Source organism: Lissotriton helveticus, chromosome 10, assembly GCF_964261635.1.
Source record: "Lissotriton helveticus chromosome 10, aLisHel1.1, whole genome shotgun sequence".
Lineage (NCBI taxonomy): Eukaryota > Metazoa > Chordata > Amphibia > Caudata > Salamandridae > Lissotriton > Lissotriton helveticus.
In genome coordinates, this window is record NC_136071.1 from 911,470,959 (window position 1) to 911,496,606 (window position 25,648).

Sequence of the window (25,648 nt, forward strand, 5' to 3'; positions counted from 1 at the left end):
CAATGCTATAGGAGGAGCCTGTATCTTACCCGTGCGGCACTCCCATATGCTCCGCTACTACCACTTCCGGGAACACCGAGAGGGAGGGTGGGTACCTCCGAGGTGGCTCTTACACACTGGCATTCAGCAGGTATAGATACTCTGGGCGAATTGTACAGGGATTGTGCGCTACTAACTTTTGAGGCGTTAGCGGAAGACACTGGCTTACCCACAGGATAATTCTTGATGCACACCTCTCTCACGCGGGCCCTCTCAGAGCGCTGGGGAGACTTAGCGACTGAGCCACCGACGCATCTGTTACTACAGTACTTACATGTTATGGGGGAGGGTCCCACATAGTGCACCTTGTTCGTAGAGGCGCTACTCATACATACACTACGATCGATGCAACATCTCCGTGCCTGTTGGGAAGCGGATAGAGGGCAGCCTTGGATGGACAAGGAGTCGAGCGTAGTTTTGGCTGGTTCTACACATGTACCTAGAAACTCTAGATTTAAGTTAATACAAACTTACATTATACAGAGAGCGTACGTCTCACCTGACAAAATAAACAAGTCTTTTAACATAGACACTTCTGAATGTCAGCGCTGTCGCCAGCCAGGCGTGGACCTGCTTCACATGCTGTCGTCTTCGGCTTCCCTCCAAGACTACTGGCAAGCAGTGGTTGGGGCACTTGCACACTGTACCGATGTACCCCTGCCGCAACGTGGGAAATTTGCATACTAGGGGTATATGGTAGGACAAAGACAAACAGAGTCACTTCACGATTTAGAGACTTGGGGCTGATAGTTGCAAAAAGACTAATCACAAAAAACTGGAAACAGGCAGACCCTCCAGCGATAATCAGCTGGAAGAGGTCGCTGGCGATATGGGCTCAGGCGGAGAGTACAGCATTGCATGGGGAAAAAATAGCGGGGCTCCACAAATACCCAATTGCGCAGTGCTGGGATACGCCACTCACAGTTTTTAAAAGTATGGGGGATGGAGGAGATGTTGTTGCTCCGCCTGCAGCTGTGTAATTCGAATACTGGAGATCTAGAGACAGCAGGAGAGTAGTGACTGTAGTTAGTAATATAGGCTGTGAGGCCAAAGTCTGGTTGAAACTTGATATGAAAGGTCCCCACTGACACATGACTACGTTGCTACGAGGCTAAGGTGCTTAAAACATCTGAATGAGCCAGGGCCTTCTATGTACGACTCACTATATATGAAAGAACAAGATAAATATTTTCATACCCAGAGATGTTATGTCGCTTACATTGTTTATGATCGATAGAAGTTTCTTTATTATGTTGTTAGTTGTTTGCAGGAAAAATAGTAAATGTCTTGGTGGCATATGCCCTTGTTCTCCACCTTTTCTCCACTGAACAATCCCCACACTGTAACACAGCAATGTTAAGGCGTTGACAGCTTCTGCATACACCAAAAGCCAAATGCACCAGACGCTAATGGACTCGATAAATACTGAATATGTTAACATGCGATATTACCGATACTGTATGTAGCTGGGAACTGTAATGTTGCAGATCAAAGGGTGGTACAAAACGAAGAGAGCTTAGCAGCTCATGATGTCCGAAACAAACTACTTGTTACATTACATGTTCTGTATTAATCGCTGTAATGCATGACTGAAATGCCAAATGTCATTATGATGCTAATTGTAAGCAGTTGGTTTTTGTGTAAGGTATTGGTGGGGAGTTCAGCAATACAAGAAATTAGGAAATATGAGAAAAGCACAATAAAGATATTTAAACATGAAAAAAAAAATGATGACATTAAGCCAGGCAACGATTTCTGCTGGTCTTAAATGGGATTGTCTCATTAGAACAGAAGGTCTTCGCCAGTGCTTGACATATTGAAAATCACTTTGCTGAGGAAGACACTTTTCCAATCTGTGTGCTCTGAACAGCTCCTAGAAATTGAGGTCTCGTCATACAACAGATAGATGATTTTTGAACATTCAGTGTTAGATCCTACAAATGGAAAAGACTGATACAAGTGGTTGTGCAAATTAGGGCGTCTTCCTCAAATGAAGCCTTGACAAGCTAGTCGTCTAAGTATGGGTACACTGGGTACGCTCATCTGTGTAAGAAAGTGGCCACAGGTGGCAGGCACATTAGTTTTGAGCTTTAGTGAATTGGTAGCGCTGCATCGCCATGGAGATTCAGAGATATTGCTTGGGATTCAGGTGTATTGGGACATGGAAGTAACCGTACTGAAGATCTGTACTGAAGATCCAAAGAGGTAAGGAATTCCCCTTATTGAAACACTAGGAGTTCCTGTAGGGTCACCATCCAAAAGGATTTCAGTTCTCGAAGGTCTAGAATTGGTCTCCACTACCTTTATCTTTCTGACCAGGAAGAAACTGCAATAGAAATCCAGATTATTCTGGGATTTAAGCACCTTCTGGACCACTCATTTCAGAAGGCGGAGAACAATTTCTTTCTTAACTTCTTGCAAGTGCAGATGATGCTCCTTCTTGCGTGGGTGATGGACAGTATTCTCTAGAATTCCAGGGTGTGCCCTGATTGCACTACCTGGAGTACCAAATTACCTGTGATAATCTGTTTGTATTGCAAGACTCCAAGCGAGTACGTGAACGATGCACTGCAAACAGGGATTGTTCCTCAAAAGTTTTGTCCGGATTGTAGCCTACACATCAGGATGAAACGAGGTGGACCTGAGCCAATCAGGTTTTTTTCAGTACTGCCACGCCTGCAAGCTGATGGCAACCAGCATTTGGGACATCCATTGGTGCATCTACAATGGATGCACTTCTTTCAAAATGGTCTTAGTCTCTTCTCTCCTGTCCACAGAGTTTAAGTTTACAAGGAGGTGACATTTTGGACCACATTGGGAGGTCATGGTGGCCTTGGATGGTTTAGCATTTGCTAATTTGATGTATGTTGCCCCCATGAAACTGAGTCTGGGACTAAGCTGTCAATTTGTTTTTTATCTCTATCTGGAGAAGTGGAGGCCAGAGTAATAGGATTTTTTGACCACCTCTGAGCAGCTGCTGCAATAATGAAATCCTGCCTAGGATGACCAGCTAAAACATACATGTGTAGACAAAGGTGTATTTCTTCTTGAGGAGTGTGCCAACTGCTTGAGCCGAGGCTGGTTTTACAAGAGTTTTAGCATTTTTCCGTTCTATGTGACCCAGGATAGAAATATGGTGTTTTTTCTGGCCTGATCCTTGAAATCATACAGAACTCACTGCATGCCCACTGTGGATACTGGAAAAACCAAAGGGAATGATGGACGGAGTGTTCAGTCAACTGATCTGGTTTAATCCATCATCATTTTAAGGATACTGGAAGGTCAATGACTTGGCTGCTTGTTATAGGAAGGGACAAATCTGGGCAATGACATCAGGTGAAAAGTCTGGTTTAAGAGGGGTCTTGTTACCCTTCATGAATAGAATCAGTTTCATCCATTCCTACTTGTCTTGATGATTGCTAACCTACTCCTGAGCGTCTTCCATGATGCCACCTTCTTCTTCATCAATGAATGGTCCATGAATGCTATCAGGAGAATAGACATCTTCCATATGCCTAGGAATTGCGGGTAAAGGATATGACGCTGGGGTGGCGTCGGTTGACATAGAAGAGCCGGTGGCATAGAAACCTTTGATTGAGGTTGCATTCGAGGCACTATCAGTGAATGAAGGATCTGGTGGAAGACAGATGCTGTGGCTGGCGTATCAGTCTTTGCAAAGTCTTTATCATCTGCTATAAATCAGACATTAAGGCAACCGGATGGAGATGCTTCTAAGGTAAATTCCAACCGTGGATGTTCCACAAGCTTCTTTTTTTACACCACCATGGTGGAAGTGTCTAGAGGAGCACTTTTCACTGAATGATCTGCAGATGAGATGGCATACCTCTTGGAAGGGGAAATGTTCTTCTCCAGAAGATAGACAGCAAACCTCCTTTTCCTGTCCTACCCGTTTTGGAGGGATATGTCTTTTCAAATTAAGTTGATTTGCTACTAAACAAACACTGTTGTTGGGCCCGTGGCCACTTTAACACTGCTTACTTCTATTTGAAGCTACCGGGGATTCCCAACTTGCCGAACAGGAATGATTAAAACATGTGAAACCATTAAAGATCCAATGCTGGAAAAGTAACCACAGTTTAAAACTTTATTGTGAGTTACTATACTACACAATATGGTGCAGCGGCCAGGACCGCTGACTCTGGAACATGGGAGCTCACGGTTCGATCGCCGGCGGCAGGTTAGCCCAACACCTTGTGACTCTGGGCAATAGCTTGCTTTATCTTTCCGTGGGCCCCCCGTGCCGGGACAATGATATAGTCAGGTACTGTACTTCCTCCTCTAAGGGTACTCCAAATTGATTTGTTGCCCTTTTGACAATGTCATTGTAGAAAGCTAGGTCATCTGGAGGCAAAACTTTCGAAGGGTAGCTGCAAATCTCTTCTTCCAGGCTCTCGGTGTCGAGGTAGTTCAATGTATCCTCAAAATTTTCGGAGTATTCCTCGTCTTTGGGTATGTCTCCATATTCCACGGGTTCTTCGCCTCGAGGTTCTGGGGTTGGTTGGGAGTCTAAAATACCCTCTTCCTCTCCTTCGGCGACTACTGCCTCTTCGGCGTCAACGTTGTCTGGTTCGTTCACCGGTGCCTTTGGGATTTGAAACTTCTTTAGTGAGGCGTCAAAATCCTTTTTCTTTTGCAGGATCGCCGCCATCTCCTCCTCGAGCCTCTTCCTTTTCCTTTCGACCTTGAGGGCCCTGTCGGCATTTAAGGCTGGGGATTTTCTTTTCTTCCCGACGTCGACGGTTGTCTTCGAGGGTGTTGTGCCCTTTTTTTGCAGGTTTGGTGTCGACCCGTGGCTTTGGCGTCTTTTGTCTTTTGCGATTTTCCCTCCTCGGTGACCTTTGGTTGGGTCCCTCTGGGTTCTTTTCATCGTGGCTGCCCCTCGATCGCCTTTTGCTCAGCATCGGGGCTGCCTTGTGCACTTTATGTTTGTGGCCCTTCGGCTCGAATGGATTTTTAAGGTGTCTAACCTTTTCCGTCTTCTTTTTCGGGTCTTTCGCCTTCTTCTCGGCGTGGATCTTTTCGGAGTCCCTGTGGTTATGTCAGCTACAGAATAGAATGTTATAGGAATGTGTTGATGTCATGGGGTAAGGCATTCCATCTGCGACAGTTGCTCGAGTTTCCCTGCTTGAAGAGAGATGTCTCCTGAAATAAATACTTAAAGAACTCATTTTAATTGTGTCTGTCCTTCATCACCAAATTGGCGACGAGTGCCCCTGCTTGAAGAGAGATGTCTCCTGAAGTAAATACTTAAAGAACTCATTTAAATTGTGTCTGTCCTTCATCACCAAAGTCCCCTTCTAGGACCTTGACGTCCGATCCCTCGTTCGTCGACTGGTGCTCCATGTTCTTCCTCGTCACTCGAGAAACCTAGGTCTCTCATGGAAGTTTTCTTCGATGTTTGTGACATTGTGGCGTAGTGGGCCTGTCTTTGGTTCTGGCATGTTCTTAGCATCTTGGGCAGGAGCGCTGCACAGGCCTCACATTCCATGTCCTGGTGATTCTTGGGCAGGCAGAGGTTGCAGACATTGTGCGGGTCGCGTTGTGCGTATTTGTGTTGGCACTTAAGGCAGAATTTGAAGGGGGTATTCTCCATGATCCCTACCTCACCATTTGTGGACCGAAGTGGTCCTCTACCTGTCCAATGACGATGTTCAATGATATTTCTTCGACAATCTTCTTATTTCTTGGAGTTTTTGGGGAAAAATCGAATTTTCTTTGGCGCTTCCCGTCTTGCTTCCAGACCAAACGGCGGAAAAAAGAATCTGAAGATGGCCATCACACACATCGACCTCCAGGATACCGTCTGACATCACACAGGGGACGTACCTGGCACCAATTGGTGGTCAATAGCGAACAAAACAGGAAAAAAGAAACAAAACAAAAAAAGACACAAAGACAAATCCGGACCCAACCACTAGATGGCGGAATAATGCACAGCATGTGAATCCAGAAAAGGATTCACGCTGCAAAATGCAAAACCTAGATGCCACCTGGAGAGGCGGGAAAGCTGCATATGGTTTGAGGGTGCCTTCCTGTGACTGGGTACTGGGGAAAACATCCTTTACCACGCATCACTTAAAATACGGCATGTTACATCGCAGTTTTGACTACGCAAGTCGTTATATCGACTTCCACTGGAGGGCGCTCTAGACCAAGGAATAGTGTAAATTACTATTCCAACACCTTCCCTACTATATGTAGACTGGAGTTGGAATAGTAATTCACAGTGTCCCTAAGTCCAGCACCCTCCAGCGCAAGCCGATGTAACAACTTTCATTGTCAGGACCGCGGTGTAACATACCGCGTTGTAATAGAACGCGTTGTATTATCATACATTTCTGGTCCCAGGTTAAACTGAAAGATATTACGGACTGTAGCATTGATGTTTTGTCTAGGAATTGCATACTAGGGCTTTCTAGCATCCGGCCCAAAAAGAAACTGACATCCTGCTTCATAGACCTGGCTCTGGTCCAGATCAAGTGCCACATAACGCTTTGGTAGAGGGCGGTGACTGCACCGCAGGTAGACAGATGGCAGGCCAAAGGGGGGGGTGTTTCTTCGAGACGTTAGGAAGGGCAGGGGAACATTGGCCTCCGCTAGAGCCTGGGAGAATGTAGAAGAAGCCAGAAGCCATAAGAGAGAGTATAGCTATTGAGAATAACGCCTCATGCGCATGAAGGCTTAAACCCTCACTCCCAGCTGGTACTGAGGCATGAACTTTGGATGACAGTAGGTTAAGTCCACCATATTCTAACCATGGGATTGATTGAGAATTTAGAATAATAACTGACACTAAGCAGCCACAAAAGGCACTGAACGAACCCCGCTGGGCCGGGCATCCCGGCGCAGTGGCCACCTGCGCCTCTCTTTCACCATTGTTCTATCATGTGACACAAGACACCGTGGCCATACGAGATCTGGAAGGGAGGGGCATAGATGGAAATCTTGTAACGTCTGGTACAAATTTTTAACTGTTGCTAGATTCTAATAATGACATGTAACTACTGGCATGCACTGCTGTATTGTGGTAACCTAGGCAGATTGATTAATTGCTATCTGATTACAAGCTCAGTGACATTCTATCAAATTCAATAAAGTATGTTTGAAAAAATATACAAGACCCGACTGGGCAACAGTTTACACTGTCCCACAGTTTATCGCAGTTACTAAATTGCGATCAGTGTATCGCTTACAATACGATCTCATAATTATGTTTAGTACTTTTGTTGTGTGTTGGTAATGAAGTACTGTTCTTTTACAAGCAAAGTACTGGATGGACCATGGTTTATTTTTTACTATCATATAATTATAGAGCTCGGAGTCTCTAATCACACAATACCTCCCTAAGTAAGGCTTGGATATCCTTAGATTCAAGTGTTAAAGGGGTGTTACTTGGTGCTCAGTTTTAGCTCCATAGTAATATTAAGCTCTAGGACACCAGCTGTAACAGGCTTTGATGGTCATACTTTGAGCCCAGCTATCCCTGACTGCCCTCGGAGTTCTAAAACATTTCCCACAAACACAAGTGAATATTCTTCCTGAAACAAATTGTTAGGACCCACTTGCATCCAACTAGAATTTTACAAACAAAATTCAGAAACGTTTATTACAAAATTAACAGAGCTGTTCAATGAAGAGAGAGAAAGTGGGAAGCATTGATTATGCGATAACAATAATAAAAAAGATGAGGGTGGAAACAAATATGAAGGTGCGATAGGCTGGTTATACTATGATCTCAGAATTCTAACCAGTAAATCAGCCAAACAGCTGTTGCATCTCTTCAATTTTATTACTGGATCAGAAAGGAACTTTTCAAAAGAGGCCCATGTGCCTCAATCTATTAAGATTATACAGCATAACAGCTAAAGTCTTGGAAAAACATGAGGGAAAAAACGACCAAAACACATACAACAAGGTAACAGATAAAGTGAAACAATGTAAGAATGGACAAGAGGAGAATCCAATTGTTTTCAGAGGAAGGGAAACAAGTTTCAGAACAGGAAGGGAAACCATGTCAATACACGGCCTATCCCTGCTGACGAGGGGTGATAACCCGAAACACGTGTCCAGGGATGGCGAAGACAGCGAAGATAGCAGAAGATCGAAAGATGATGCATCGCGAACACTTTACTACATTGACCAGAGTCCTTAGGGGCGACACCGCCGGTGTGTGAGTAGTGTGCGACCCCACCCCCATTTGTAACTTTAAAGCTCCCGTGAGCAGTGGGCTGACGAGCCTGGGATCCCGCACCTACGCGCCTGAGTGGTACTATACCTGGCAGATATAGGCAGCCATCGGCAACCCCAGTACACGGCCTATCCCTGCTGACGAGGGGTGATACCCCGAAACACGTGTCCAGGGATGGCGAAGACAGCGAAGATAGCAGAAGATCGAAAGATGATGCATCGCGAACACTTTACTACATTGACCATAGTCCTTAGGGGCGACACCGCCGGTGTGTGAGTAGTGTGCGACCCACCCCCATTTGTAACTTTAAAGCTCCCGTGAGCAGTGGGCTGACGAGCCTGGGATCCCGCACCTACGCGCCTGAGTGGTACTATACCTGGCAGATATAGGCAGCCATCGGCAACCCCAGTACACGGCCTATCCCTGCTGACGAGGGGTGATACCCCAAAACACGTGTCCAGGGATGGCGAAGACAGCGAAGATAGCAGAAGATCGAAAGATGATGCATCGCGAACACTTTACTACATTGACCAGAGTCCTAAGGGGCGACACCGCCGGTGTGCGAGTAGTGTGCGACCCCACCCCCATTTGTGACTTTAAAGCTCCCGTGAGCAGTGGGCTGACGAGCCTGGGATCCCGCACCTACGCGCCTGAGTGGTACTATACCTGGCAGATATAGGCAGCCATCGGCAACCCCAGTACACGGCCTATCCCTGCTGACGAGGGGTGATACCCCGAAACACGTGTCCAGGGATGGCGAAGGCAGCGAAGATAGCAGAAGATCGAAAGATGATGCATCGCGAACACTTTACTACATTGACCAGAGTCCTTAGGGGCGACACCGCCGGTGTGTGAGTAGTGTGCGACCCCACCCCCATTTGTAACTTTAAAGCTCCCGTGAGCAGTGGGCTGACGAGCCTGGGATCCCGCACCTACGCGCCTGAGTGGTACTATACCTGGCAGATATAGGCAGCCATCGGCAACCCCAGTACACGGCCTATCCCTGCTGAAGAGGGGTGATACCCCGAAACACGTGTCCAGGGATGGCGAAGACAGCGAAGATAGCAGAAGATCGAAAGATGATGCATCGCGAACACTTTACTACATTGACCAGAGTCCTTAGGGGCGACACCGCCGGTGTGTGAGTAGTGTGCGACCCCACCCCCACATGTCAGAAAGGACTGTTGCGTACAAGCTGAGGTGTACTGTCAAGTATGTGGTATTCCAGTACGGGCATAAGCATAGAAGTGTGAGCAGATATTCAGGCGTGAGGTAAACTGAAGAACTGAATTTAGGAAAGTATTAAAAGGCCAGCAAGGAGTTTCACTGGTAGAGCAAACATTGATATCCATTAGCTGGAAAATCAAGAGGTGCTACAGATCAGAATACAGTTTTTTTGGTGAACCTCCACCAGTCAAAAATGGAGTAGCTGAATGTGCGGTGCAGAGTTCTTTTGATCTTACTGCTTCAACACCACAATGGGGGGCGGCGTGCACTATTGCAATATTTATTTGAGCAGCACTTGCTACACATTTTTTAGCCATTTCATATCACATTAAATAATTGCTGTTAGTTTTACTGCTAGTTTTACTTTACTCTAAAGTATACCTTTCATAAATCTTAAAAGGTTGATAAGCCGAATGATCTGTGTTGAAACAAATTTGTTCCCTTTGATTGCCCAAAGATAACAGCAGAAGTGCACACATGAGTGACCAATCTGGCCAATGCATTGCATTGGTGTAGTTGCTTGGGCGTTTTCTAAATAACAAGGCATGTTTCAGGACAAGAATGGAGTGCACCGGAAGAGAAACGGGTTACTATTATTCTTATAACAAGAACAGACTGCTAGAGTCAGAGGGAACCAAGGATTGCCAAATGTCTAAAAATAGCAAAACATTGCACAGTTTCGCAGTCTGGCAGTACCTAATACGCGTCAGTCCTCAGAGAGACAATATTATGTCTCCCCACAGTGCTAGCTATTTGAAACATTCAACAGCTATTCAAATGACAAAAATCATCAGCCACTGAATTAAATTGTGCGGACCTTAAGGAGTATAGAAGACTAAATTAAATGTTTCGTTAATTTTCATGGAAGCATGTACATGGCTAAACTGAATAGCAAGATAATGGGAGTGACATTTGAGGAACAAAAAAATACAAACCTAGACTATTCTGTCCACCAACAGCAAATATTTTGTCTTTTACGAACACCAACCCATGGTTCTTTCTTGCATCATTCATCATGCTCAGTTCAGTCCATCTGGAATAAACAGAAAAGAGACCCTGTAATGTGCAGTAATCCTAATTGGCTTCAGACTACACAACTACTTTAGGTTCTAACCAAGCACTACTAGCTAGTAAAGACACAGGAAGAGTGGGCAAATGTACTGTGATTATAATGCGTTCAAGGGAAAGAAGGACCAAGTGCCAGATATGGAAGACAGATTCTCACTGGATACATATGCACACCACCCATATTTAGGAACAAGAGGCACTCAGGAATGACGTTCTATTTTATCAGTTTCTTTTTTTACTCAGAGGAAGAGCAGGTGCAGAGGGGAGTAAGGGATGACAGACGTTTGCACTCAAATCCCCTCAGAAACAAACACAGGTATATGCAGGGACTGAAGAACAAGTTACTTACCTTCGGTAACGATATATCTGTAAGAAACAGTAGTTAGTATTAGATTCCTTACCTTAGAATATCCCCAGGCGTCAGTCTGGATCCGGAAACTTTTGCGTAGCAGTACCCCTGCGCGTCGGTAGGCGTCGTCTGCAGGCGTCCCCTGCGGCTCCGCGTCGTCGGCGTCGTGCGCCGTGATGACGTCGCTGGAGTATATAGACGCCGCCTCCGCGCGCTGACGTCAGTTCTTTGCACACAGCTTTTCCGCGCCAGAACACGCAGAGCCATGTGAGAACCAACACTGGTGCCATTTGAAACTAGGGCCCTAAAAGGGATGTCCTTAACCCTAGGTATCAGTTCGCAGAACGGGGAGGATGGGCGGGGCGGTAAGGAATCTAATACTAACTACTGTTTCTTACAGATATATCGTTACCGAAGGTAAGTAACTTGTTCATCTGAAAGAAACAGGTTAGTATTAGATTCCTTACCTTAGAATAGATACCCCAGCAATACCAACCCCGGTGGTGGGTCTGCGAACCAATACAACCTACACCAGAAAGTCCTGGAGGACCGAACGGCCAAAGAAGCCATCCCTCCGGACTTGACTGTCCAGGCAGTAGTGCCTCGCAAAGGTGTGCAGCGAGGCCCACGTGGCCGCCTGGCAAATGTCCTGCAAAGGGACTCCCCGGCCCAGGGCAGTAGTAGCCGCCGTGGCCCGAGTGGAATGGGCCCTCAGCCCAACAGGAGGCTCCTTCCGAGCCAAAGAGTAGCATGCTTTGATGCACAGGACGACCCACCGAGAGATGGTCCGTTTCTGTACCGCCCTTCCCTTCTTCTCACCCACGTAGCCAACAAACAGTTGGTCATCCACCCGGAACTGGCGTGTGCGATCCATATAGAATGAAAGCGCACGTTTTGGGTCCAGACGATGGAGCCGCTCTTCATCCTTTGAAGGATGCGGAGGCGGGAAGAAAGAGGGCAAGGTGATGGACTGCCCAATGTGAAAAGCAGAGACTACCTTGGGCAGGAAAGAAGGTCTAGTCCGAAGAACCACCTTATCAGGATGAACAGACAAGAAAGGAGGTTGAATAGAAAGAGCCTGGAGCTCACTCACTCTCCTGGCAGAGGTGATGGCTACCAGGAAGGCCGTCTTTAAGGTGAGAAGACGGAGAGGACAGGAATGAAGGGGCTCAAAGGGAGCGCACATCAGGAAAGTCAAAACCAGGTTCAAGTCCCACTGAGGCATCACGAACGGAGTTGGGGGATACATGTGCGTGATGCCCTTCAAGAATCTCAACACAATAGGGGACTTGAACAAAGATGGCTGATCAGGTAGCCTCAAGAAGGCGGAAAGGGCAGAAAGATAGCCCTTGATAGTGCCCAGAGCAGAGCCCTGCTGGGCAAGGGAAAGGAGGAAGAGGAGAACCTCAGACAGAGGGGCAGAAAGGGGATCCACAGCCTTTGCTGTGCACCATGCCACAAATCTGTTCCACCGGCAGGCGTATACCGACTTTGTGGAGGGACGCCTGGCTGCCAGAATGACATCACAGACTTCAGGAGGCAAGTCAAATGGCCTCAACTGTCGCCGCTCAATCTCCACGCATGGAGGTGGAGACTGGACAGGTTCGGGTGGAGGACCGTCCCCTGCTGCTGCGACAGAAGGTCCTCCTGAAGGGGCAGGCGGATCGAGGGACCGACTGTCATGCTGAGTAGCTCGGGATACCAGTACCTTCGAGCCCAGTCCGGAGCCACAAGGATAACTTGGGCCCGGTCGCGCCTGATCTTCTTCAGCACTCTGGGCAGAAGTGGTATAGGCGGAAAGGCGTACAACAGACCGCAACTCCACTCGCGCCGAAAGGCGTCGCCGAGCGAGTGCCGTCTTGGAAACTCCAACGCGCAGAACTGATGACATTGCGCGTTCTCTTCTGTGGCGAATAGATCTAACCAAGGCTCTCCCCATTGCTGAAAGAGGCCTCTCGCCACATCCGAGTTCAGACGCCATTCGTGATCCACCGAGCACCGACGGCTGAGTTCGTCCGCCCTGGCGTTCAGAGAACCTGCCAGGTGTTGAACCGTCAGAGTCACGCCCTGACGTTCCAGCCATTGCCAGAGGCGCAGAGCCTCTTGGCAAAGGGTCCACGACCCCACACCGCCCTGTTTGTTGCAGTACCACATGGCGGTGGTGTTGTCCGTGAACACCTGCACTACACTCCCGTTGACAAAGGGGAGGAATGCCTTCAGTGCTAGGCGAATCGCCCGCAGCTCCAACATGTTGATATGGAGCCGGGACTCCGCCGGAGACCAGAGGCCTCTGATCTCCGCCTCTCCCAAGTGGCCACCCCAGCCTTGGAGGGACGCGTCCGTCACAACCACGTGCTCCGGTTGGGGAAGGGAGAGGGATCTGCCCCTGACCCAATCGCGGTCCGTAAGCCACCACTGCAACTGTCTCGCAGTGCCCTCCGAGATCAGGACATGGTCGGATAGGTTGCCCTGATGCTGGGCCCACTGAAACTTCAGGTCCCACTGCAGAGCCCGCATCCGCCACCTGGCGTGATGCACCAGAAGGATGCAGGAGGCCATCAGCCCCAGAAGCCGCAGCGTCAACCTGACCGAAACCCGGGATAACGGCTGAAAGATGGGAATCAGAGCCTGAATATCCCGGACCCGCCGTTCCGGAGGATAAACCCGAAACTGCGCCGAGTCGAGAACCGCTCCGATGAAAAGGAGCTTTTGAGAGGGACACAGGTGTGATTTCGGCACATTGATGGAAAACCCCAGCTCGTGCAGGAGGTCTGCCGTCATCTGAAGGTGGTGGACGACTGTCTGGGGCGAGCCCGCCTTCAACAGCCAGTCGTCGAGGTAGGGGAAGACTGAAACCCCTAACCGGCGCAGATGAGCTGCGACCACCGCCATCACTTTCGTGAACACCCGTGGGGCGCTGGTAAGGCCGAATGGGAGCACGATAAACTGAAAGTGCTCGTGGCCTACCGTGAACCGCAGGTAACGCCGGTGGGCCGGCAGGACGGGGATGTGAAAGTACGCATCCTGCAAGTCCAACGCTACCATCCAGTCTTGTGGGTCTAGAGCAGCCAAGACCTGAGCCAAAGTCAACATCTTGAACTTCTCCTTCCGGAGGAAGCCGTTGACGTTCCGTAGATCCAAGATAGGACGCAGGCCTCCCTTGTCCTTCTTGGGTACCAGAAAGTAGTGGGAGTAGCAACCACACCCTACTTCTGGCCCAGGAACGCACTCGATGGCCCCCTTGGCCAAGAGGGCCGTAACTTCCTCCTGCAGAAGTGTCAAGTGGTCCCCCGACACACGGTGGTTCTGCGGTGGCATGGCTGGAGGAGTGGACTCGAAGGGGAGGGCATAGCCCCTTCGGACAAGCTGCAGCACCCACCTGTCCGATGTTATCGCGCGCCAGCAGGAGTGGTGAAGGCGAACCCTGCCACCCACTGGCGTCACGTGAGCCCGAAAGCTCGGACTAGGAAGGCTTGGATGCCGCAGCGGAGGGGGGCGTGGACTGACCACGACGCTGGCCTCTACCGCCACCACGGCGGAAACCACGGGCGCCACCGCGCTGGGGAGCGCTCTGCGCCGCGTTGCTGGCAGCACGTGTGGGACCTCCCCTCCCTTGGCCACGAAAGGGCCGAAACGAACCCGTCTGCTGGCGCTGGGTCGAGAGACCCAAGGACTTGGCCGTGACCCTGGAGTCCTTGAAGCGCTCCAGCGCGTGGTCCGCTTTGTCACCAAATAGGCGACTGCCATCAAATGGCATGTCCATAAGTGTATTCTGGACGTCTGGTGAGAAGTTGGCAGATCTCAGCCAGGCATGGCGACGAATCGCCACCGTAGTGGACATGGCCCGTCCAAGTGAGTCCGTGGTGTCCAGACCACAACGGATCGAGTACCGCGCCGCATCCCGGCCTTCAACCAAGGCCCGGGTGAGCTTGTCCCGCACTTCCTGGGGGCATTGCGGCAAACACTCCTCGACCGTATCCCACAGGGAGTGGGTGTAGCGGCCCAAGAGGCACGCGGTGTTACAAGACCGCAGTCCAGCGCTCAAAGAGGAAAACACTTTTTTTCCAAATTGGTCGTACCTCTTTGATTCCCGGTCGGGCGGAGCCGACGGAAATGCGGACTGTGAAGTGGAGGCCTGGATCACCAGACTCTCCGGGGAGGGATGGGTGGACAGGAAGGCAGGGTCGTCCGAGCAGGGACGGTGACGCCTGGCAACGTTCCGGTCAACCGGCGCACCAGAAGCGGGCCTGGACCAGGTGCCCAGAAGGACATCCGTCAGGGCCTCATTAAACGGCAGCAGAGGCTCCTGGGGGCATGACTGCGGTTTAAAAACTTCCGTCAGGATATTCGGTTTGACCTTCGCGACGGGGAGCTCAAGGTGTAAGGCCTTGGCAGCCCTCATCAGGACCACCGAATAGGCAGCACCCGCCTCGGACGCCACAGGGGACGGAGAGACAAACCCAGGGTTGGGCGACTCGTCCAGGCCACTGGCATCACCCAGATCACCTACCCAGTCCACATCGTACTGGCAGGCACGGGATAGAGGGTCCTCAGACCCCTCCCAACCCTCTCCATACTCCTCCTCGTCATACCCATATTCTGGGTCGACGATATAGACATCGGGGTCAACGGGCCCCATCGACGTCGGGTCCGGCGTCGGCCGACGCCGGTCCGGCTCCGAGTCCGGAGTCGGGGAGGAAAGGGGGGTGGCGCCGCGCGGCGTCGGTGCCGGGGACCCGACGCCGGCCGGAGCCGACGGCGGAGTCGCTGCACCACGCGGGGGCGGTACCACGGGTTGGCCCACAGGAACCGACGCCGGAGAGGCCGGGAGACCAGCCGGCGACGAACCAGAGGGAACCAGCGGCGCCGGGGCCGGAGCCACCGGCGGCGCCGGGGCAGGAGCACCCGAACCGCTCGGGCCCCCAGACGGGACCGACGGGCCCGCAGGCGCCGAAGGCCCCGCCGGAGAAGACCTCGCCCTCATAGCAATGAGGAAGGCCTCGATCTCCTCACGCGACGCGCCTTCCCCAGGGACCGACAGGTGTGGGGTAGACGGCGTCGGCGACCCATGCGGGACCGCGGGGGTGGGGTCACCCGAGCCCCCGGCCGCAGCACGCGGGCGTCGGGGGGAGTCGGGGGTGCGATGGCGACGCCCCGACTTCTTGTGCTTACCTGAAGAGCCGGATGAATGGTGGCGACTCCCGGAGCGCCCATGGCGGCTCCGCGACCGCTCCCTCGACCGCTCCCTCGACCTCCGACCGGACCGGGACCGCTCTCGACGCGGGGCCGACAACCGGAGCTCGAGAAGCTTGCGGGACCGCTCCCGCCTAGCTTTTCCAGTCAAGGCCCGACAGTCGACGCAGGACTCCACGTCGTGGTCCGCGCCCAGACACCGGAGGCAGAGTCGATGGTGGTCGGTGACCGACATCAGGCGGTCGCACTCGTCACAACTCTTGAAACCGGGCATCCTACCGGCACCGTAAAGATCAATTAGTGAACAAAAAACTTGGTCAAAAGACCGGAGTACTGCTCTTCGGATCTGCGCTAACTGGCGCGGAAAAAAGAAGAACTGACGTCAGCGCGCGGAGGCGGCGTCTATATACTCCAGCGACGTCATCACGGCGCACGACGCCGACGACGCGGAGCCGCAGGGGACGCCTGCAGACGACGCCTACCGACGCGCAGGGGTACTGCTACGCAAAAGTTTCCGGATCCAGACTGACGCCTGGGGATATTCTAAGGTAAGGAATCTAATACTAACCTGTTTCTTTCAGATATAAAGATGCAAGGTGCACAAACTGAAAGTGCGGACAAGGAGACAGCTGTCATGGCCAAAGAGCAAATGATCCCTTGAAGGTGAGATTCTTGCAACATAATAGTGAAACAAACAGAGCTCCTTCTAAAAAGTGTCTAAATTCAGCATTAATCACATAGTTCAAACCCCCTAAAAATATTTCTCTCATCCACAGAGAGCTTAAAAAAATGCAAACTGTATTCTATTAGTATGGTTAACTTTCCATAACCCTTGCGAGGAGCCTTGAAGAACTTTCTGGGTGGTCCAACTGTAAGGACAGGAAGTCCGCCGGTTTGTATCAGGTCCTTAGATGACTGTAAGGAAGTCTGTATTTTGGACTTAGTGAGACATGGTAGGTGAAGTGTATCACGTTTGCAACAGAGTGGTGGAAGCAACAATGCGCCCACAACTGCTTCACTTACGTATCGGGTGCAGAGGAGTGTGAGAATAGTTGCGGTCTTACATACAGGTACTACTAACTCTACTGTAAACAGTATCAAATGTAGACTTGAAGTTGATATGTGTCAGATGGATACGCTAGGGTATATGGAGATCAATCTAGCATCAGCAGTATCCTTGGTTACAACAGGTTCCTGTTACCTTACCAATTCCCCCCCTGTACTGCAAATCATTCCACTTCGACTTCATAGCTTCTCCTCCACACAGCAGAACCATATGGGCCACGAGAATGAGGGTATTACCTTCACCTGGGTTCACAGTTTGTTCTTAGGGTCTTTTGTATTCAGCGGCTATTCCTCTCACTCACCCACTTGACATCCACTGCTACTCACAAAGCCCATAGAAAAATGTTACTTACCCTAAAACCATCAGTTCGTAGTGTCTAGTGCTGCATATTCACATGCTCTGCATATTCCCATTATTTAGTGCACATCTAGTGTTAAAAGCGTATATTTGCAAGTTATTTTACTTAGATGTTGATTTTGAGACACAAGGCATGTTGTGATTCCACCCGTAGCCAATAATACACCAGGACTAACACTCCAACTCAGATTGTTTTTTGGTCAGTGGGAGAGTAGTGTAAGTAGAGTGCAGGGTCTGAGACAAAACAGCAGGTACTGAGTAGTGTAGAACATAACAATAGCGACGACCTCTTTGAGAATTGCTTGCGTCCAGGGAGGAGGATGGCTGCATTTGAACCCACAGCACTACATACAACAAACCGATGGCTACAGAGTAAGTAATATTTTTTTCGGTCAGAGCATGAGTGGCTGTAGGTACATGTGGTCTACATAGAGCACAAAGCAATTTCTCCCCTAAGCGACCTCTAGTGAGTGAATGATGCGGATGTTTAAAACAACATTCTCAGCACTGTTTGGCCAACTAAAGGCTGCTGATGGGCTTTAATGTCAACACAGTAATGTTTAGTGAATGTGTGTTGAATTGGCCATGTAGTAGCCTTACACATTTTAGCTATTGGAACGTTTTCTAAGAAGTCTGGTGAGAGCTGCATTACAGTTCCAGGCATGCACCAGAGGCATCCTTAGATGGATGACTCATAATGCCATCCATGAGGGCCTTGCAATTGGAATCATACAAAGGGATGAACGATCTCTGTTTTGCATGTAGGCTGCTACTACAGCTAGATGTAAATGGATAGAAGTCTGTGCCAATCCCAATTTTTACAAATACAATAAATGATGTCCTGTAGAGAGACTTTTAGCGGGTCTATGTGCTTATCAATTCAACAGTTGCCAAATATTTTCCACTTAGCTGAAAGACAGGCACATGTCGTATATACGCCTCACGCAGGATCTGCATTCACTCCTAAAGAAGTTTCAGATGACCACACTCCAATACCTTAGGTGCCTGATAGCTACATTTAGCTGCTTGAGATTGGCTGTGTGAACGGACCTGATGCTAAATCAGAAGAGCAGGCTCAGCAGCAGGACCAAGGTTATGTGTCCCATGTTGATGTTACTAGGATGAGGGTTACTGACACTTATTTTCCACAGCACGCAGGGTATCAGGGGAAGTGAAGGAGAAGCACAAGCAAATATCCCAGACCAGTTCATCCAAAGTATATTGCCCAAGGACTGTGGGTGCTGGTACCTAGATGTGAAGTTTTGGCTATTTTGCATTCAGTGCGGTGGCAAAAACAATTGATGGTGGGAGTGCCCAATTAGGGCAAAGTATTTTTGGAAGATTCATCTCCGTCTCAAACGTGTAGATGCCCCCTGCTTAGTAGGACAGCAAAGTCATAGACAACACCTGGCAAATTTTTCTCTAGGAGGTGGATGTTGGCTAAATAGTGCAATGGCAGGTGTCCTGGGCCACTGCAAACAGATGGAGTGAGTAAATCCCCAATGTTTCTCCTCTTTATGCAGCAACTTCAGCCCTCAACTGTACCTCGCCACAACTCAAATTCCATCATGTCCAATTAATTAATCCTGACCTCGTGGACGGCCGCCGCCAATGTGAAAATCACTGCTACCATGAAGACCATGCACTCGGGGCTCCATGTGAACCTGGTCTTCACCAAAGAATTCCTACTTATCAGTAAAGCACTAAAATTCATCCTCAGTGTCTCAAATCAGCCACATTCCAGGCCACCTGGCGGCATGCCAAAGTCATGCCTCTGTTTAAGAAACCATCCGCTATCCCAGCCACACTTTCCAACTACATGAACCTTTCCATTCTATCATATTTGGCAAAGGTCGGTGAACAGATGCCTCACCGACCACCATCAGCTCCTCAACACCACGCAGTCCAGACTCAGGCCCAAACACAGTACAGAAACAACACTCATCTCTGCCACAGATAGCATCCGCATTATCCTTGACAAAGGAAACATGGCAGCCCTCCCTGCAGCATTTGACACAGGTCTCACACCACATCATCATAATGCTCCAGCGGTTCCTGGCAGAGCTGCTGTTGGAGATACTCATCCGAGAGGAGGCATAGATGTCTTAGCTGCTTCTCCAGCCTGATGCTTACCGGACGTAGACGAGTCCAACGCACATCTGATTTTGGGCTTCAAAATTATTTTGCCTTCTGTCACCAGTTCCTGACCCCTTTTCCGATGGGCTTCAGGGAGCTGTCTGGTTAGCTTCCCCAACTACTCCTAGAGATGGTTTTTTGATCTGGAGGGTAATCAGAGCAAAATGGTAATTCTCCATAGTGTGACCCCCTCCACAGCCACATGATTGCCAGCGACATCAATCCTATTACTCCCCTTATCTGAGGATCAGCATTCTATGTGGCCAGGGCGGAGGATCTTTTTCTGAAAATATGAACCACTTGTGAGTCAAACAGGACACGGCCTGTGATGTATACCGAGTTGGTGAGGCCTGTTTTACACTTCTTTTGAACTAGGGGTTATAACGTTAGCCTTGACTAGGTTTTTGAAATTCGTTTGAGGTCTTGAGCATGCTGAGGAGCATAGGAAAATAAAGAATCAAACTTTCTGTCTTGGACAGAAACCCCACTTTTGTTTAACTGTGTTGTATGTGGTACTGTTTTCAGAGGGGAAGCATTGACTGGGTGGGGGGCTATGCCTGGGTCCTTCGGCGAGTTGACCTGATAGTTCTCCCAGGGATGATCTCTCTCCCTGGGTGCACCAGGATCATATTACAGTTCTCAGTGGCCTCACTGGCTTGCTCGAGTTAGTGTGCCCTGAATGAGAGGAGCAATGTGGGGAGACTGGGGAGGCAGGGGTGTAAGCGTTAGGAAGAGATGCGGCCTACAGGCCAAAGCTGTCGACTTTGGAACTTGGGAACCATGTTCAAATCCCTGCATTGGCACAAAATCCTGTGATTCTAGGCAAATCACATAAGCTCCACTGTTATGAACCCTGGTGCTGACCTTTTACCTAGTTAGGTGCCGAATAAATGTTGTGTGGTTTTATTAGAAAACTAGTCTCATTTATTATGCAGGAAGATTCTTAGTATCACAGCGGGATTCGTTTACTTCGCTCAATGAGAATTATAATTATAATTCTCATTGAATGAAACACATTTGCTGTAGACTGTTTTAGGACACCATTGAAATAAAAGAATTAAATACAAAGGAACTTTTGTCTGTTTATATCATTTGGAACAAGACCACGCAGTGGTGCACCTCTCCAAAACCATTGATTTCTTGATCTGCCTCGCAGTTTGCACACAACAGCGGCAGGTGCAGGAGTTGTATGTGCATGCATCCACTGACTCTGTGATTAATTGTTACAGGAGGAAGTTAGCAGTGAAGTGTGGCATTCATAGTCCGCCGTTGGTCTGTCCTTTTGCATACAGAACAGATGTGTTCCATTCTTGGGTCAAATTCCCACCTGCATATGCACACACACACATACATATCATTCTTGCACTCCGGATTAAACACCTGAAGAATACTCTCTATATGAGGATGCATACGTTTTGTGAACTTACCAAGAGCATAGAAAATGGTTTAAAAGTGCCCTCCCACATACTACAGATAAAGTGAGACTCGGTCCACTCAGCGAGATAGAGCGACTTGGCCAGTTCTAGCTGCTTACGAACCACATCCAGAGATAGATACACTACAAGCAGCAGATTTATGTTCACTTCACAAAGAAATAATAGAGCTTTACAGAAATCTCACACAGTTCATTTTGAGAACACTCACACTTCAACCTACAAGGGTCACTCCAGCATGTCAACTACAAGGTACCTCAACTAAAATCACCCCACAAACGCTGAACGCGATTATGGGAAGAATGCCCTCTAAACGTGAGCAAATACCATTCTGGACAGCACAGAAAACAGCACAGCTTGAGGCAGTGTTTCCACGCACATGCCGCAAGAAAAACACAGAATACTGACAGTATGCTTGCCAATGGGGATAGCTCCCCAATAGAGAGATTGTACCACTTGGAGTACAGTCTTTACTGCTGTCTATACCAGAACTCATGGTACCCCCTCAATAGCAGTCATACCAGAAGTATTGAAACAAATACAGAATGAGTACGGTGCAGAACCTGCCCTGGACTTCGGGATGAAGTTGATAGGCAATTTTGCCCTGGTTTCTATAATTATTATAAAATGGGAGGCAGCAGCAGTGGCTGTACGCCTGAGGGAATGCACTCCTGTACAACAGGAGCAAGAGTTACCTAAAATTATCGGAGAGACCTATTCTTCGCTGGGAAGAGACAATTTGGGAGCTAGGTCTGTGAAACCACAATTAATGGGTAATCCTGAAAAGGATAACTCCAAGCAAGCACCTGACTCTTCTAAAAAGAAATGGGATAATAAACAATCAAAAAACAAGCAGGATAAATCACAATCACGGGGTGGGACTACTCAACAGGAGCTTTCTGACAGGAAATTTAACCTGAGAAATCGTGATAATATTAAGAAACCTGACAGGTATCAGGATACTGATACACGTTCCCCTCATTCCTTTCAGGGTTCATCAAAAAACTCAGAGAGGGAAGGACGGTCAGAATGCAGATTGGAAGAGCGAGAAAAGCCAAGAGACACACATTGCACTTCAGAGTGTATTATCAAAAAAGAAGATAAACCCAAAAGTAAACCTCAATTTAAAAAGAAAGTAGCTGGCCTTAAAATAAGATATGCCCAGGCTACTTAGGACTCAATTTCTAAACAGGGAATGGGCTGTGACAATGCTAGACAGTGCAGCAGAAGTATCAATAGCTCGCCAGAACCTGATGGAATTTCTGGTGACAGCAGCGTTGAATGAATATATAACGTCGGAAACACTTGAAACTAGGTTAAGTGTCCTGCATAAGTTATATGAAATAACACTGCAAATGGAGGGGGACCTATCTAGGAAAGTGACGGGTCTCTTCTGGGAGAAGCTGACTTTTGGATACAATATCCTATTGGCTGGAAAAGATTTGTCACCTGAATTTGTTATGGACTGCCCTAAAGGAGAAGCAGTAATATTACCAGCCTTCTCAGACCTCGTTCCAAAATCACTAAAACATTCATATGAGCAGAAGTGGGCAGTAGCGCTAGCTCACGCAATATACCGCAATCATGTAGGGTGGTATGCTGAGTCACCTAACCATGAAATCCCAGTTAAAACTACTCCTACACCACGAAGGCAGCACCCAATAAAACATGTTGCAAAGAAACAAGTCAGGGAGATATTCGATCAACTTGAATATGAAGGTGTGATTGAGAATTGCACCTTGTTCATGAATAATCCTTTGCTTCCTGGAACGAAACCCGGCAATTCATACAGTCTAGTTTTAGACTACAGGCATTTAAACACAAGCACAAAAACATTTGCAGTACAGAATGCACACTGTGCCGCATTGATAATAACATCATGCGGAAGAAATATAAGACAACACTAGATATCTCAAATGGATTCTTATGCCAAAATATAGAGCCTGAAAGCAAATATTTGACAGCATTTTTGGCCCTCGGCTCTTAAAGCCAATTCTGTAGACTGTCCCAAGGATATAAGAATAGATCCGGGAATTCTCAGAAAAGGTATCAGAGTTACTTTAACATTTTGATGAGGAGGCATTGTCCTATGTAGATGATATTTATCTGAAAGACGATGAATTATTGGATCATTTGAACAGGGTGAACAACATCATTCTGGGATTCATCTCGGAGGGCTACAAATTTAACTTAAAAAAAAATCAAAAATTGCCCACCTCAATGTCCTAGTTTTGAGATATGAGCTTTCAAGTGAAGGGAAAAGCCTAGCAGCTATTTTTTTGCTGATCCAACCTTCAAAAAGTATGAAAAACGTATAATCCATTTTAGGACTCCTAAATTTTGGCAGAGCATACATTTTGGATTATGCAGAAAAAGTAAAACCTTTCTACAACTTAATTAGACCTGATTTTTCAATCCAACAGTAGACACAGGAACACACAGAAATCTTCCGTTCCTTACAAGCTGACAGGATAGCTTCCAAACACTTACACACACAGGTAAACACCACGAATTTGGTGATCCGTGTAATCGCAGGTCAATCAGGGTACACTTACCTCACCTTCAATGAAGGCGAAACGGTACCCATTGCATTCAAATCCCATTTGTATACAAACGCTGAAATGCGTTTTGCATCAACAGAAAAAATACTGTACTGCTGTACTGCTGTATTGAGGGAAAGAGCACTCGTTCAGGGGAAGAAGATAATTGTCGTGCCTCCGGTACCAACCTTAGAGGCTGTTACCAAAGCAAACGTTCCAAATGTGAAAGCTCTGCATCCGCTATTGATACAATGGACTAATTCTCTCACTGCAACAGATGTACAAATTTGATTCTACATTAAAAATGCTGGAGAAGCTTGGCGAGCGAAGATGGCGGTTGCACTCTAAGGGTGCTCCGGACCCCTCAGAGATCCGCCACCATCCTGACTCTCATCCAGTGAATTCCACTCAGTGAGGGCACCTGTAGCCTTGAGGTGCACTCCCCTAGGACCGAACGAGCACCTGAGGGGATTCAGGAGACTGTTGGCGGCACCTCAAGGAGCAGCCTGAGCTGAGTCAAAATGGCGGCGGGGTTGCCTGCCTCCTAGAGGCTAGCCTCGTGAGACTGATGGGAGGCGTCTCACGTAGTGTGGTGAGCCGGAGACCCTGCTGATCGATGGGCTCCACGCCACACCCAACTGCGGCTTTGAAGACCTGCAAGCGATGAGACGCCTAGGATGGCATCTGGTGGCTGAAAGGAGCTGCTGGGACCGGCTCGAACACCTATGATGAGGACTGTGGACGCTGCTGCAATCACTCGTTCTAGCACGAGGATAGATGGGCAGATAATGGTAGCTGTCATCGCTACTCATATCATGGTGTATAGAGGCAGATCTTATAAGGCTTACTTGGGAAAGCAAGTGGCTCATGGGCTTAGACTTCGCACATATTTCTACAGACTGCTCGAAGATTCATGGGTTGAGTACTATAATTCCATAATGAAGCCAGACTGTAACAATTATATTCAATTAAAAACTATTCAAGGAATTCAGTTAGCATCTGATTGCTGAACAGCAATAAGTGTGGGATGCATGGACGTTTAAGTTATAGGTGTATATTCATGATGTTCATGGGCTTCGTGACCTAATAGTACTTAGCAACACAACATTGATGAACAAGTATGTAAACAAAGAAATGCGTTACTTACCTGTAACTGCAGTTATCCAGTATTGGTGTCTTTCATAGATTCACATGCCTGAATCATTCCCCGTCGTCGAGATGGGAGCCCCCGGTACATAGAAAAGTAATGTCCTATAGACATACATAGAGAAAAGTAGGCCTAAGGGCCTTGCCTTAGTAGCCTATCTATGTTCTTTTGTAAAAAGGACCAAAATCCTGAAGGTAGCCAATCAGCTACCACCTCCCTCTAGAACCTTCCTGCCAGGAGCCTCAGTCTCTCAGATTTTCGTACGCACCAAGCTAGGTAGACGTAACATATGTTATAGAGGGAGAGATGAGACCTTCCTGGGGAGGCGGGAGGGTTGCATGTGAATCTATGAAAGACACCAATACTGGATAACTGCAGTTACAGGTAAGTAACGCATTTCTTATCCAGTATTATGGGTGTCTTTCATAGATTCACATGCCTAAATCAGAGTAGCAAGCAATGCATTATGCACATTTGTGATGGAACATAACGAATAGTCTGAGATAATACATATCATGTGACTAGTAACCATCAGCAATACAAATAATAAAGTATATAAATGTGCATACCAGTGCAGGACGGTGGGAAGGAGGAAGGCTCATCCTACTGGAATAGATGGCGAAGTACAGCCTGGCCCACAGCTGCATCCTGCATCAGTTCCGTATCTAGGCAGTAGTGCCTGGTAAATGTATGCGGCGATTTCCAGGTCGCTGCCCTGCAGATGTCCAGAATCGGTACTCCAGCGAATAGTGCCGCCGATGTGGACACAGCCCTTGTGGAATGCGCTCGGACTTTGGAATGTAATGGACGTCCGGCTTTGTCATGGCAAAAAGTAATTGCCGCTGATATCCATCGTGAAATGCTTTGTTTGGAAAGTGGCAAGC

At 48.3% G+C, this 25,648-nt stretch overlaps 1 protein-coding gene across 2 annotated transcripts in view; it reads right to left on the reverse strand.

Moving 5' to 3' along the window:
• Positions 1–25,648, reverse strand: part of KLHL7 (kelch like family member 7) — a 255,900-nt gene that overhangs the window by 49,022 nt on the left and 181,230 nt on the right. For both annotated transcript variants that reach the window (XM_078663561.1, XM_078663560.1), the window contains exon 10: positions 10,411–10,508. In XM_078663561.1, the coding sequence (XP_078519687.1) occupies positions 10,411–10,508 (98 nt within the window). The remainder of the gene's footprint in view (positions 1–10,410; positions 10,509–25,648) is intronic.